Source organism: Lissotriton helveticus, chromosome 9 (assembly GCF_964261635.1).
Source record: "Lissotriton helveticus chromosome 9, aLisHel1.1, whole genome shotgun sequence".
In the NCBI taxonomy this organism is placed as follows: domain Eukaryota; kingdom Metazoa; phylum Chordata; class Amphibia; order Caudata; family Salamandridae; genus Lissotriton; species Lissotriton helveticus.
The window spans coordinates 189074201-189089016 of NC_136070.1; the positions used below are offsets into that span (position 1 = coordinate 189074201).

At 43.0% G+C, this 14816-nt stretch overlaps 1 protein-coding gene across 1 annotated transcript in view; it reads left to right on the forward strand.

Moving 5' to 3' along the window:
* The window catches only part of RTRAF (RNA transcription, translation and transport factor), a 97671-nt gene that overhangs the window by 16196 nt on the left and 66659 nt on the right, over positions 1–14816 (forward strand). Inside the window, exon 2 of the mRNA XM_078659742.1 lies at positions 9607–9731. Coding sequence (XP_078515868.1) covers positions 9607–9731 — 125 coding nt within the window. The remainder of the gene's footprint in view (positions 1–9606; positions 9732–14816) is intronic.

Sequence of the window (14816 nt, forward strand, 5' to 3'; positions counted from 1 at the left end):
GTTTCCGCGACTCTAGAGATTGATTTCTTATTCTTGGGAAACAAAGTTGTCATGTTTATGCGGTTGTCAGAAACGAATCCCTTCTTGTGAATTCGAGAAAGTTTCTAGTGACCTCTGAGCTAGCTGGCACTCGCAATTAAGTCTAATAGATTCGGTAGAGACCCAGTCGACCTCAGTCCTACGTCTAATCTACAGGATTTGTTATTCCAATGCGCAGAGCCTATTGGGAATATAGGAACTACACTACAATGGAGAGGCAGGGATAAGATAATTTCCAAATGTTATGTGAAGTTGGAGGTTCACTGATGGGCAACTACATGGCAAACCTTGGAGCATGACTTGATGCTGAACTTTTCCTTAGCAACGGAAGTACAACAGTGACCACAAAACTGGTGGTATGTTGGTGAGAAGGATCCTTCATTGCAGCAGGCACACAACCATATCGAACTTGTCAGTCCTCTGATGTGATTGATTTACTATAGCATCATCTATGCTAATGACTCAAAGAAGGATATCCTAAAACTGTAAAGCTAAGCAGCACAATTCTCCCTTAACAAAGAAATCATGCCATATTGTTCGGCTATCCTAGACTTGCACTGGCTCAGAACAGCAGAGAGAAAAACGTTTTTCTATGCACTGTCTTTACAGTAACACTGGTGTGGGCCAGAGTACTTAGTCTCTGATCCTAAACTGTCTATGCAGCAGCAATCGGAGATCTAGCAAGGTCAGCCTGTTTGTACTGGACAGATTTAAACCTAAAACAGTAGGGGGCTCTGCCATTATAGGTTAGGGACCAAACAAGCGTATTAACAGGAAGGCTCTGCCATTATAGGTTAGGGACCAAACAAGCTTATTAACGTTCAGGAAAAAAAGAAAAGCCTGTTAATCCACCAGTATTTGGCTCCCATGAGAGCAGTTAAATCCCACCTATGGTAGTATTTGGTAATAATTAGTAAACTGATCTTTTTTTTACATACTGTGTGAATCAACTAGGATGGGGATTGCATTTCCTAAACTCGCCAGCGCTTTGAAGTGGCTGTTGGTCACAAGTTGCTTATTTATAAAGCAAGTAAAATACAAATTTAAACTGTAGTGGATGCATCGAAGATTTATCTTGAGTATTCTGATAGCTTTTGATCTGTCCGGAAGTGCCTTTACCAACCCTTTCACATGAGGAAATTGTACATGAGACCACACTTTGGCACTGGTGATTAAGGCCACATCTTGACTATAGCTCTACTCGATAGCCACATAACTTGATCATGATGTGAAACAGCAAGCATTCTGATGAGCAAGTGCCGAGATTATTACATATCTCCTAAAACGACCATCTCATTCACTAATGTTCCATGTCTTTGAGACAACAGGTTTGACGTTTTGTGGGCTATCACTTTATTAATTATCCAGTGCCATATGACATCATTTTAAACGTGTGAAAGGACTAGCAGAACACACCATTCCAGGTGCCAGTTATGCAACTCTGCATAAGTGCTTGCACTTTTTAAAATGCGTCTGTTTTTGGGGTGAACTTACAAATTTCCAGGCACCAGCAATTTTCTGATGTCCTGCTCGGGCCAGAATAATGGTTTGAAATCCCACTTTTTCTTACAGGAATGTAGGTTTTGTATTGTCTAGTTCGCTCAACACTTCTCAGCAGACATATAGCCCAACAAACAAGGCCTTTTTTAGGAATCCAAATTCCACCCGTTCAGGTTTGTAATTAATAGCTTGCGATTCACAAGATGAAGTAATGTGGCAAGTTTGCATAATGTGTGAACTATCTTGCAGAGTGGGTAAAAAAAGGTTGGTACTGCAAAATCACAAAGGTTTCACATGCTAATGAGTTGGCAAGGGCAAGCATGACAAATTAGGTTGCAGCATTAAAGGAGCAGTTTCAGCTAAGATGTTTATTTAATTACATAACCTAAGCAGGCATTTTGTTCCAGTGTTTTCTGCTGATCCAACATCCTTAGTTGCAACCTAGCATTACTAAAGATTTATTGGGGGAGGGGTTGGGAGGATGATAATTGGCAATCTTCATTACTTGAAGTCTAAGCACCCCTACTCAAATCTCACTAGGTGAGTAGGCCCCACTCCTGAGCTAGGCATCAAGTATTAGCATAGCCACTAGGCCTCGCCTTTGGGATCTTCTAAATGTTTAGCCATGCAGCATATTATCCTGGGTGCTGTGCCACCAGGTATTGAAGAACTATACAATTATTACACAATGGGTCATGCACTTTGATTCAGGAATGCATGCTAGCCATAGGCCACATTTATGGACACATTCCAAGGCTTTTTAATGCACAGACAGAAAGGCAAGTGCATCGATGCAAGTCAACAGTACTACAACATTCTGTGTGGGACTGCATCATTAGAGTATTGAACAGCCTATGAAAAAAAAAACGCAGTGAAGTACTTTCCAATGTCCGAGGCGTCCCATCCCTCCTCCCCCACGCCTCTATTCACCAGGCACCCTTCTCCAGAGTTTAATTGAAAAACCTGCTTGCATCATCCGTGTACCAGATCTACAACAGATTTTGTGCATCATCGTCAACAAACACCAAACATGAAAGGGTGTGCAGTTGTTAGAATATTGTCTGACATCAGTGCTATAGCCCTAAATATTATTTAGAAAAAATGTTCCCATTTAAATCAATAGACCATCTAAACCAGTGGAACTATATTGGTTTCATATTTAATATTTAGGGCACAATATTTAAGTCAGGGAAAGTTTCTGCATAACATTGATATCCAGCTGTGTGTGATTTTAGTGTAGGGGATAACGTATCCAATGGCACGGAGGCACTAAGTCTAAATGGTGCACAACAGATTTACATGCGAAACTGCTGTATGGGAATATTACCAAGGTTACTAGCAGTGATTTACTGTCGCGCACTCACAGATTATCCCCACCCATAGAATTACAAAAAGGACCACTAGGTGGAAGATTACAAGGGCAAGGCCAAACATTCACCATCTACTGCTGCAGGCTAAGACAGCAGATAGAGACTTGTGAGTAACGGCAAGGTCAGTCCAGAGCAACCTTCTGTTCTGGGTTGGGCTCATGGTGTGGCTGTGCAGTCAGTGTGGAAAACTGGCAGAAAAGAGACTCGATGTGGGAAACAACGGGTCAACTGCTGCACATTTGTAATCCCAACACACAGTGCGATTGGCAAGCACAACCCTTGTGCTAACCCCGATTCAAAGCTAGAACTGCAAACACTACTAGCGTTAAACCGTGGCATGCCAGGGTATGAATTACCACCTCAGCCTTTAAAACAATTTTAGAATTTACACTTTTTGTGACAAAATATGGAAAACTAGGAATCTTAATCATAGCCGCTGTTTTGTACTCTGATATTAAAATAGATTATATGATCACCAATAATATAAAAATGTAATTTTTGTGACAAAATATGGAAAACTAGGAATCTTAATCATAGCCGCTGTTTTGTACTCTGATATTAAATTAGATTATATGATCACCAATAATATAAAACTTTAATTACACACAGGTCAAAATCTTATACAATTAACACCTGTATTTGGATGTTTACTGTTGCCAGACAGTTCTCTTTTACATGAAAGGGAGAGTGAAAGAGCGAACGACTCAGTGGCAGACAACCCAGACTGCCTATCATTCATTCTAAATTTGAACGGGGTCTGGTTTCCGCTACAATTTTACAGCAAGGGCTGATTAGGATTATGATGGGGGCGGGGGTGGGGATATATTAACTACTCTCAATAGACCGCAATGCTTCATGTATTTTGTGGAAAAACTCAAAAAGAAAAAAGCTTGCATTTGGAGCTTTTGCTCTGCTTTTTGAAGGGGTCCAACGTCAGTAGGCGGAGATAGGTGAGAGAATGGCTCCAACCGAAGTGTTTTAAAGCTCCTCCTTTTAGGCTTGCTTGGTTAACATGTTCAGTCAAAACAGATCTCGAGCAGACCGGTTGCCGAGCCCTCGAAGTCTTCGCTGCACATACCTTTTCAGCGACAGGCCCAGCACTTACAGGAGCTGCCACACTGCTGAGTGTGTGGCTACTAATTAAGGCAGGTAAGCCCCATGGACTCGGGTGCATGTTGAAAACCAGCGCAGCCGCGAAAGTGAAAGCGACCGCGCTATGTTAAATTAGTTACCTGATCCACGACCAGCTGCCAGCCTGCACGCAGCTGCTTGCTCCCGAGACCCAAAGGCCATGGGAGTGAACGTTTAGAGGAAAGGTGGGACTTGCACCCGTCTTTGGCCATTTTCGTGCTTTCATTATTGAAAGCCACACACCAAGGCCAATGGAATGTGTGGGAGGAGTCCGACCTACACGGAGAAGTCTGGAGTGATTTCGAAAGCACCCTCCACCATCAGTTAGCAATGATGAGGAAAAACAGCGCGGAGCATCCAGCACAGCACAGCCCTCACGTTTCAGATGGGGCCACTGCACTATGCGAAAATCAGCCTCCTTGTGAGGTCTGTCAGCCTGACACGCAGGTCTCACATCTGGGTACTTGCATGCCTTACAGCTGCTAGCCTTCTAAAAAGGAAAAAAAGTCCAAGCATCGTGATTTCTGTTTGGTGTCCTGTGTTTGTATAGTGTTTTATGAAATACATAGCCTCAATTTTTGACAGTTTATGAATATTTTTATATTTTCAGGGAATTACTAAATTTTTGATGTTAATGGTTTTATTTCTGTGGCTGATTGCGAGATCTGGTTAATATTCAGGCTCTGGAAGTGACAGGTGCTATAATTGTCTCCCTGGTAGAGTCAGACAGCTGCACAGAGTAACTCTTTGCCTGAAAGGGCTAATGCGCTCCTAATGAACAATAAATTAATTTTGATCATAAAGTGTCAGGCCAATCACTTCTCCATTCTGCCCCTCAGAGGCCAGCTCTCTGCTCACTCAGTGGGTGCTGCTGAGGGCATCCCTTACTTAAAAGTACACCTACACGTTTGACGTGCCAAAACTAACATAAAACAAACAAAACCTTTTAAAAGTTCCGCTTTTACAGCGAAAGCAAACTAACTTTTTACCTAACCATGTGCCTTCAATATCCTAGGTTTCCCAGTTAAAAAACAAAATACAAGAGAGTGCAATAATGCTGGGAAACTCTTCCCCTGTCTGCGGTATGTTCTGTGTCGTTTATTTATTTTTGCACTTTAATATAGCGCAAACTCGAAGGTACTAAAACGCTTTGCAAAAACATGCTACATTACACATTCATTTTACGGCTCAGGGAGAATCACAGAATGCTTGAGCAGGCACCGAGACTCGAGCATGGATCCCCAGCTTCAAAAAGTCGGCCGCCCTAACCATGAAGCCACACCCTCTGCGCTGCAGAGATCGCTATTTACTTGGCAGGACAGGAAGGAGTAAATTCCAAAGAGGAACAAGCCGGGCAGCGAAAGTGAAAGCAACCACGCTATGTTGTAGTAACCTGATTCACGACCAGCTGCCAGCCTGCGCGCCGCTGCTCGCTCCTGAGACCCAAAGGCCATGGGAGTGAACGTTTAGAGGAAAGGCGGGACATACACCCGTCTTTGGCCATTTGCGTGCTTTCTTTATTGAAAGCCACACGTAAAGGCCAATGGAATGTGTGGGAGGAGTCCGACCCACACAGAGAAGTCTCCAGGAAGTCTGGAGTGATTCAAAGAGGCCCTCTCCTAGACAGCGCATGCGCACTGCGCTAGGCTCAACCTAAAAATGTACTCTGTGTTATTAGGCAGTTTTAGGAATGTCTGCTGTTTTTCTTAATTTTTTTGTACTTCCCTGAAGTTTGCAACATATGTATGAAAACATCTCTCCAGTGTTCTCGTTATTCTTGTTGTGACTAACTTGGTCACCCTTAATAAGAAAATGAAGTCGCTACTCTACTATAATAACGTATTACATTTGAGGTGTGCTGTCATAATGTTGGCTGTCTGACCACAAGACAGGTTAAAGAGCAAAATTAGAACTGCTGTTTGAACAATGTAAAAGAGGAATAGCTTTTCATTTTTGAACATGTATTAGCTAACAGAAAATGTACACAGGAGTGTGATAAGATTGTGCAGTAGTTGACTAAACAGGACTCCCTCTCTCTACATGTAAGCAAATATGTAAAAACTGTTTCTTTTAACGTGCTTTAAATTAAACTGCTTATAATAGGGTTTTGCAGATTACTAACTAAATTTTGTTGTTTTAATATTCTATATACTCCACATTCATTCTACATATCTGCAACCATACTATTGCTTAAATTGGATGGAGCGAAACACCACAGATTTCGTCCTTTTTGGGAAGAGTAATGTGATTATAATGAATTAAGTACTCTCTGCTATACATTAAAAGAATATTGCAAGTCACAGGGGAGTTCCCTGACTTTATAAGTGGAGTCTGCATTAGGCCTTGTATCTCTAGATCAGAGGTCTTAAACTTTTGTCGGCCAAGCTCCCCATCTAAACCTTTTTACACATCGAGCCCCCCCACCGCCACCACCACCTGACATGGTGGTCTGCTGACCTCAGCAGGTCACTATCCTTAGGATAGCTGTCATTCGTAATGGGCAGCAAATTGCAACCTACCTCAATGATATTCTTGAGGTAGGTCAATTCGCGATCTACTAGGAATTGCTCATTTAAAAACAAAACATGAATACATTAAGAACAGCGATTACCAATTGATTCCGCCTGCTCATCAAACTGCTCCAAATGTCATGCTGCCGACGCAGATTTTCTGCCTCTGGCATGGCTGTGCCCCCATGTAGGCAGTTACTGGACTGACCTTTTTGCACACATCTGCCAGATGGTAGATGCGACACTGAACCCTGACCCCTGACCCCCCTGCTAGCATTGCTGGGATACGTGCATGATATCCCAAAGGAAACCTGAACATTTGTTGCGATTACACTCCTACTCACGAAGCACAAGGTCACCATACACTGGAGAGGTACACATCACCCTACCATAACAAACTGGCTCAAGAGTCTTGTCTTTTGTGATACGACCAGCGAACTATATGCCCAAATGCAACCGCCAACATCCCACCCTCAGGACATTTGGCAGGCTTATGTACAAATTTGCCCCATTCCAACAAGACTGACAATGACTGATAATTAAGGGACATAGCTATCCGCATGTTGTGGCAGTCGGTAATGCCACTATTGCACACTCAACTTCATAATACCCCCCTCCCTCTGGGCCCACAGGGTCCGACGCAACCCCCAGATGCCTCTTTAATGCCACACCTAGACCCAACCCACAGGCATCCATCCGCAGAAAAGGACCTGGACCAGGGTTGCATTTTATGATTTTACATCATGTTGTATCAATGCTACTGTTTAATTTTTACTTCAATTGCGACGTGCAAATTGTCAACTTCCGTGATGTGCACAATTTATTGGAAATGATAAATAAAGCCTTAAAATAAAAAAGAATAACAATTACCAAAGAGCGTTAGGGTCAAAGGGCTTCGTCATGTGTGTCATCCGGACCGAGACCGCTTCCCAGGCACACACATAGACCGTTTTGGAGCTGCCAGCTGCACATGAGTACTTCACAGGTCTTTAAAAGAGCATTTACGCGTTAACCAGGCTTTGTTAATTTTTCACCCCTTCTTAGAGCCCCTACATGTCCACTCTTCCTATTGCTGGAAGAATTAGCCCCCTCTCCCAAACTGTTGCGCCTCTGGCCTTTAAAGACCTGTGACTCCAGACACTCTCAGACGAGCTGGAGCTGCAGCAGCCCAGGCTGTGACACACGACTCGCGCCTTGAAGCAACAATAGAAGTTAAAGTGGTGGGGTGAAATGCACGCCCCCCCCTTTTGAAGGGATGCTGCGCCCCCCCCCCCCCAGTTTGAAGACCTATCTTATCTTAAGGGGGATTTCTAAAGCGCTCTGACACCATGAGTTTCGTGGAGCTGAATGAACCTATGCTCTAGATGGTTATGATGGTTATGGAACCCCTCACTGTTTGCATGAACCTTTATAATGTATGATATAAGATAGTTTATTCTATAAAATAAGTAGTTTCTCCCTCTATTCCCATAAAGAGTTTAATCTACATCAGCTGGTTCTGTTATTTCTGCCATTCTGTTACCTTACCTGCCTGCTTCATTACAGGATATTCTAAGCAGTGCCTGTCCAGCAGTAAATCCCAACACACATGGGATGCTGCAGTATCCTTGTGCATTTCATAAAGTGATACAAATATGGCTTACGTCTACAACAGTACACATGTTTACACTCTGAAATCAAGGCTAATTGGGGAATGCCCGTGTCGTTTAATAATTAGTGCTAAACTTTACAGGGAATCTGCTTTACAAATGTCCAAATCACAAAGTATATGTACCTCCAGGAGCCGAAATACCTGTAGGGTATTTCTATAGAATTCGAAATGGAAGCCTGAATGTTTTTAATTTTCTACAGGATAAGGTTACATTTTTCATCTTGTGCAGGATTGGATATTAAACTATTTATTAAAAATAATTAATATTCCTACAGTAGTATGTTACATGAAATGTTGAAGTCTTTCTATCTATCATATGTTAACTCACTCCAAGCCAGGTGTCTCCAATCTTTCTGTATTGAGAGCTACTTCTGATCAGTGAAACTCGCATTGTTGTCAGACACCCACTCCCACAGCTTCATTGAAATTAAACCAAATGTCCATGGAGTCCAATACTATGGTTTGTACAAAATACTGTGATTAGGGGCTACTATGATATGTCTTATTGCATGTGCGTCAGTGAGTGCATAGTCTGTGGGAATGTATGAACATGTGTGTGACTGAAGGAAATATATGTGTATGGGTGACTGAGAGCCTGTGTTGTATTTACTTGTGGCACAGGGCATACCTTTTGTCATACGTAGCACCATTACATGTAAAACACAAAGATACAACCATTTTTTTAAATGGGAAAAATTTGAAGTGCAGAAAAATGGTTGTAATAGGGACAATTTGTCTGCACTTTATGGAACCTTTTTCTGCACTTTAAATTTCTCCCATTTAATAAAAAAAAAGCTATTTTTCAGTTATAATTATGGCAGTGTGTCTACCAGCCACTGGGAGCAAGAGGCCTGCTGTGTGTAATTTATTGACTCTTTGAACTGGGAGAAAATGAAATAGAAGAGTAAACTTAATGATTACGTTAACTTTCCATTTTAATTTTCTCTTAGTGAAAGCATTTTGTCTTCATGCTCCAATATTGAGTTAAGAACAACTTTTATTTAAGAGTTAAATACCTTAGTGCTTCATTTCTGAACCTCTGTGACCCACATGAGTAATATTTCTGATTGGAGAACTGCTCATTATCAGGCTCTGAATTCTGCACCCTGATAATCATGTAAAATAAACATAGCCTTTCCTTACGTTTAAAAAGAAAACGCAACACTTATTTATTGCGGCTGTTAGTTAAAAATGAACTCCAGGCTGGGAGCTACTCTGCAGGTTTCTGCTAGCTAATGGTAGCTTGCGAGCAACTGGTTGGATACACCTGCTCCAACGCATACTCAGCTTCTCAATTGTCCTGCACTGATGTGTATGTACTAATTTTCCCTCAAATATTAACCAATGTATCTTAAGGATGACTGACTAGTACAGTTATTTTCTACATCTTCACTCTATTTAACAGATGAAACTGAATTTAGAAACTTCTTGGTCTGGCTCGAAGATCAGAAAATCAGGCACTACAAGATTGAAGAACGAGGAAATTTGCGAAACATAAACAGTAGTGAATGGCCCAGTCATTATGAAAAGGTACAGTGAGGCATTATTTCTTTAAAATGTAGTGCTTTTATGTTTGAAGTGTTTATGTCTTGGACTCCGTAGATGAAAAAGGCTGGAGGCTGTATTGAATGCATTACCTTTGGTTGTGTGCTATGTAGATCTTGGTGCTGTGCATAGCCCATGTGCGCAACCTTCTTTTGGTTGAATCAGGTCATCTGCAGCAGGTTATGCACACTTGATAACTTTTCTGAGTTGCACATAACTAGAGTTCTTGGGTCAGTGTGTTGTATTCCAAGGGATCAGTATGGGAGTAAAACGTGAAATGTCTCACTGCTTCCCCTTAACTCTTGTGCTTTACACCTTGAGCATTTACAGTGGCAAAACCTGAATTTGCTTTTTAATCAAACAAACTGATCTCATGGCCGTCTCGCCAAGAACCAGTGTCTTCACCAAATTAATTACGCTTTGAATCACCTCTGATGCAACTGCCAATCACAGACTGTTTTACATAGCTACCTAAGGCATAAGGGCGACTAATTGCCCCACGGTAGCATCAAATATGGGCTCATTTTAGAGGTAAGTGGCAAAATTTCACTTTCTTTATGCTGCCATAAATGTTTGCAACAGCCCTGTCAACAAGAGAGGTTAGCATGATCCAGCAAATCCATGAAGAAACACCCGTTGACATGTTTCACAGGCCCCTCCAGTCCAGCACATAGTATCCAAAAGCCCCCACAAATGCATAGTGCTGAATTCAAATACAGCGTTTTGTTTGACAGTGACTTTGCCCATCAATCAGTTTGTAAAGCCTGCTTCTGTAATTCTAAATAATTACTGAGGTTTCCCATTCTCTCCCTGACATTACATGTGACTTTTGAGACTGCATGCCATCAGAATGAGAGGACGCTGAACCAAGAGAGGTTTCTTTTTTACCTTTTATTTTAGAGACCGTTCAATCTCTAGTATTGTTTAGAAAGCCTTTTTGTTTATTTACAATGCCATGTGATGTTTTAACAGCACGTTAAAACTGCTTTCATCCAGGAGTATGTCCCAGTAGTTAGTTATAGGTAGAACCATGTTTCCATAGGTAAAGTGTTTAACTTGCGTATATCTTTGCCACCGTTTGACGAATCCTCACGAAATTTAACAAAACAAGTACCTTAGTGATTCTTGTCCTGCATGGAAAGTTTCGGAGTGATCCGTGTATTGAGGGCTATGAAAAACAGGGGGGGGGGGGGGGGGGGGGGGGGAGTGTGTTTCCTATGTTATTTCCCTAGAGTCTTTAGACACACCTGCAGTCTGAACCGCTGGATGGAATTACACCGAATTTGACTGACTGATCGCATTTGGTTCACAGATCACGCTTTTTAGGTCTCGCCTAGGCAGCTCTAGGAGGGCCTTTAGCCATCGGTCTGCTCCTTTTCCCCACACTCATGCTTGTGCTGGCATACACCTTGCGGGAGCAAGCACTGGCGCGCGTGGTAATTGACAACATATGGCTCTCACGCCGCTGCTGCTCGCTTCCGCAAGGCGGATACCCGTACAAGCACGAGTGCATTTGCCTGCTCTTTAGGGGCCGCGCCACGCTCCCTCATGCTTGTTGTTTTATATTGAAACTGTATGTTCTGCATGACCGTAATGCCTATTATAGCATCTTTGTTCTAAAAGGCTTAGCTTGTCTAAGCTGATTCTCTCTTATATGGTGAATCTAAAAGCATAAAAAACTGTCTTCACAAACTTAATGACCAGCCCAATTCTCAATGATGTTTTTACTTTGTTAGTGGTTCTGAAAAATATCAAACCATGCCCCCTGTTTTCTTTAAGAGTGAGGGAGCACTGGCTCGATGCAGCATGCGTTTCTCTGAGTAGATGCAGCGAGGGGGAGAGTGCATGAAATGGAGCTGACATCAGTCACGTGCGTTAGCGGAGTAACAAACTGTTAATTCACGCTGCGCTACATTTAATCTACAAAAAGAACAGAATTCAGCATTCAGCATTCGCATGAAAAAGCTTCACTTTTCTCTCGCACGAATCGTGGTTTGATTTATTATGTGCAGACTGAACGCTGGAGGGCAGTGCATAGTGCACGATTGTTAAAATAGACGCAGCATGCTGTCCAAACAGACAATTTCACAGTCTCGTTCAGAGAATACATAAAAAGAAAACAGAATTACGGTTTCAGATCAAGAACAAATATACACGATTCCGGTCTGCTGTGTTCACCCTTGGCCTCATACTACAAAAAATCATTTTAAAGAACAATTTCACATTGCAGACCCAGCAAAAGCAGGTGAGATTGGAGGCCATCATTGCAGCTACTTCCCAGGTGGACTAGTTAATGCCCTCAGGACAACCATTTTGTCGTGTTGTAAATTGCAGGCTAAGCAGAACGCTCGCTCTCTGACGGGCGAGTTGACAGCTGATCAGGCAGACTGACATCTATTGGCTATGCCAATGCTTGTTGTTATTTGATGTAAATCTTTCATTTTTGAGATATTAAAAGAAATCCAAATTTGTATATCAAGTCTGATAGTCACTGTGCTACAATCTTTATCTTGGGACTCTCAGCTTCTGCGGAGTCCCAAATAAAAAGATTTTTTTTTTAAAAGAGAAGGGGGTGGGGTAGGAATTTACTGACCGCGTAGCCAAGCGCGGGCTACCATGCAGGTTTTGACAAGAGCCCCCAGGTGGGGCCAGATCCTGGGGACAAAAAAATAAATAGGGGGTACACTGCCCCCCCCCCCCATCCCCCAAGGCTTTATGAGCCACGGAGACCACCACCTCCCTCTGGCTTAATTTTTAGAAAAGAAGGGGAGCTGGGCAGAACCTCACTCCTCCCGGGCATCCTTAAAGCCCCGGGGACCACCACCTCCCCGGGGCAAAATGACTTTAAAAATTGGGAGTGGGCCGTGCTGCCCAACTCTCGGGCTATACACGACCCCGGCCCTGGGGACGCCATCTCCCAGGGCTGCCTCCTGCGAGTTGCCCATAGGGAGATAGCTGTTTGCTTTTACTTGATGGGACCTGACCACTCCTGCCAAGCAAAAGCAAACACTAACTCTGCTTCCAGCAAGCGAGAGCTGTCAAAGTGCTCCTGCTTGCTGGAAGCAGAGTTTTCATCTCTTTCTGTCTGTGGGCAGGCAAAGAGACGAAAGGATTTCTCTTGTACGCAGGGAGCTGCATTGCCAGCTGCTCCCTGTGTGCGAGAGCAGTGCTGGCTGGGACCGTGGTTGCCTTGAGGCTCCCCCCCGTAGTCCCATAGCACTGTGGGTGCCTTGGGTGGGCTCCTGGGCACCCAGTGAGTCGTGGCTGGGCCCCAGGGATAGAGCCACGCAGCCCACCTCCCCATTCATTGGTGCCTGGGCCCTGGGGGTGGGGTTCCTGGTACCGTAATTCCTGTATTCCTTAGTGGTAAGCAAAGGTCTTCCAGCCTTTTCCCACATTGATGAACAGCTTAACAAAAGGAAACCATGCACGTTTCAAGACCATTTTGGTGGCGCGTTTTGATGCAGAGGAATACATGGACATCTCCATCAAATAAAGAAGCACTTACTTCATTTAGTTAAGGAGAAGCACCCCTGTTTGTTGGAGATTCACGTCTTGGTAGTCTTGTAGGGCTTCTCTTTATGAGGATTCATGTTTTCACAGCTTTATGGATGAAGACGCTCAAAGAAAAATCACATTGCTAAAGTTACTTGCACATAAGGTCACTGGAAACATTACTCGTGGTTCTTTACACAGCTGTAGTGCAGAATGTGAACAAGACATTTACCCAACAATGTAGCACTTACTAATTAACCAAATGAAAGTATTCCAGTTGGTTAGATGCTTTCGGCAAAACTGAGGACTCTTCTGATAAAAAAAATTAGGTTCTGTCTGGCCCTGGTGCGCATTTCACAGAAATTAAGCCTAAACGGGAAGCACTTACAAATACAAGCATGGCAGGTGCCCCAGTTAAAGTTCCATGTCAGCAAAGCCAAACGCTCATAACTCCTTGGGCTTGGCAAAGGCATATCAAATGTGTTTCCTCTCATATTCCACATTGAAAAACAATCTGACATTCTTAATGGAGATGAATTCATCGTTGATCTAATGGAGCGCAATCTGATCTGTAGTGACTGTGACAAGTGGTTCCATTCTTGTTGTCTCCTGGTGAGAGCAGAGTCCATAATTCACCCTTTTAAATGCCCTAAGTATGCAAATGCTCAAAATTCATAACTCCACTTACTCACCCACTGACAGACCCATAGCCCCACTTACAAACCCGGCCACAGACCCACACAGGAACTCGCACACCGACTCACAGATCCACATAGCCACTCACAGACCCACTCACAGACACATAGCACCACTCCCACACCCACTCGCAGATCCACACAGCCCCTCACACATCCATTCACAGACCCATAGCGCCACTCATACACCCACTCACTCATCCATTATCAAAGTTTACAGTTGGGAAATAAAATAGCCGAGAAATTAACTAAAAAAAACAAAAAAAGTTACAGGGACGTTATAGTTAGGAAATACAATAAAAAAACTAAAAAGTTAGAAATTCTCTGAAAAACCCAAAGGTTACAGGGACTTTATAGATGGACTCAGATTTCACTCATACAAAACCATAGAAATTTAGTAGTTATGCTTGCCACAGTATTGGAACTTTCATAGATTCCCATGCTTTTGTATCATCCCCCGTCGTCTGAATGGGAGTCTCTGTAACAAAATAACATAGCAGTAGGTACAAAAGAGAGAGAAAAGGGCCTAGGCCTCATTCCCTTTTGTAGCATATCCGCCTCTTTTTGTAAAAGAGACCAAACTTAGGGATCAGCCAATCAAAAGAGCCTCACCCCATAGAACCCTCCTGAAGGAACCTGAGAGCCTCAGATTTTCTACCGCACGTTGTGCTTAGGGAGTCTCTTTTGAGCTCTGCTCAAACTCTTCTCTTCAGAAGTTTTCTTCAGGATTTCTTCTTCAGGATTGTTAGCTGTTCCTTCCAGGATGTCTGAAAAGGAAAAGAAGGCCCTTTTTAAGCCATGTTCCACCTGTGGCAAGAAAAGGCTTTTTGTGGAGGATAAGCATAAGGATTGCATTTATTGCCTCTATCCTGCAAGATCT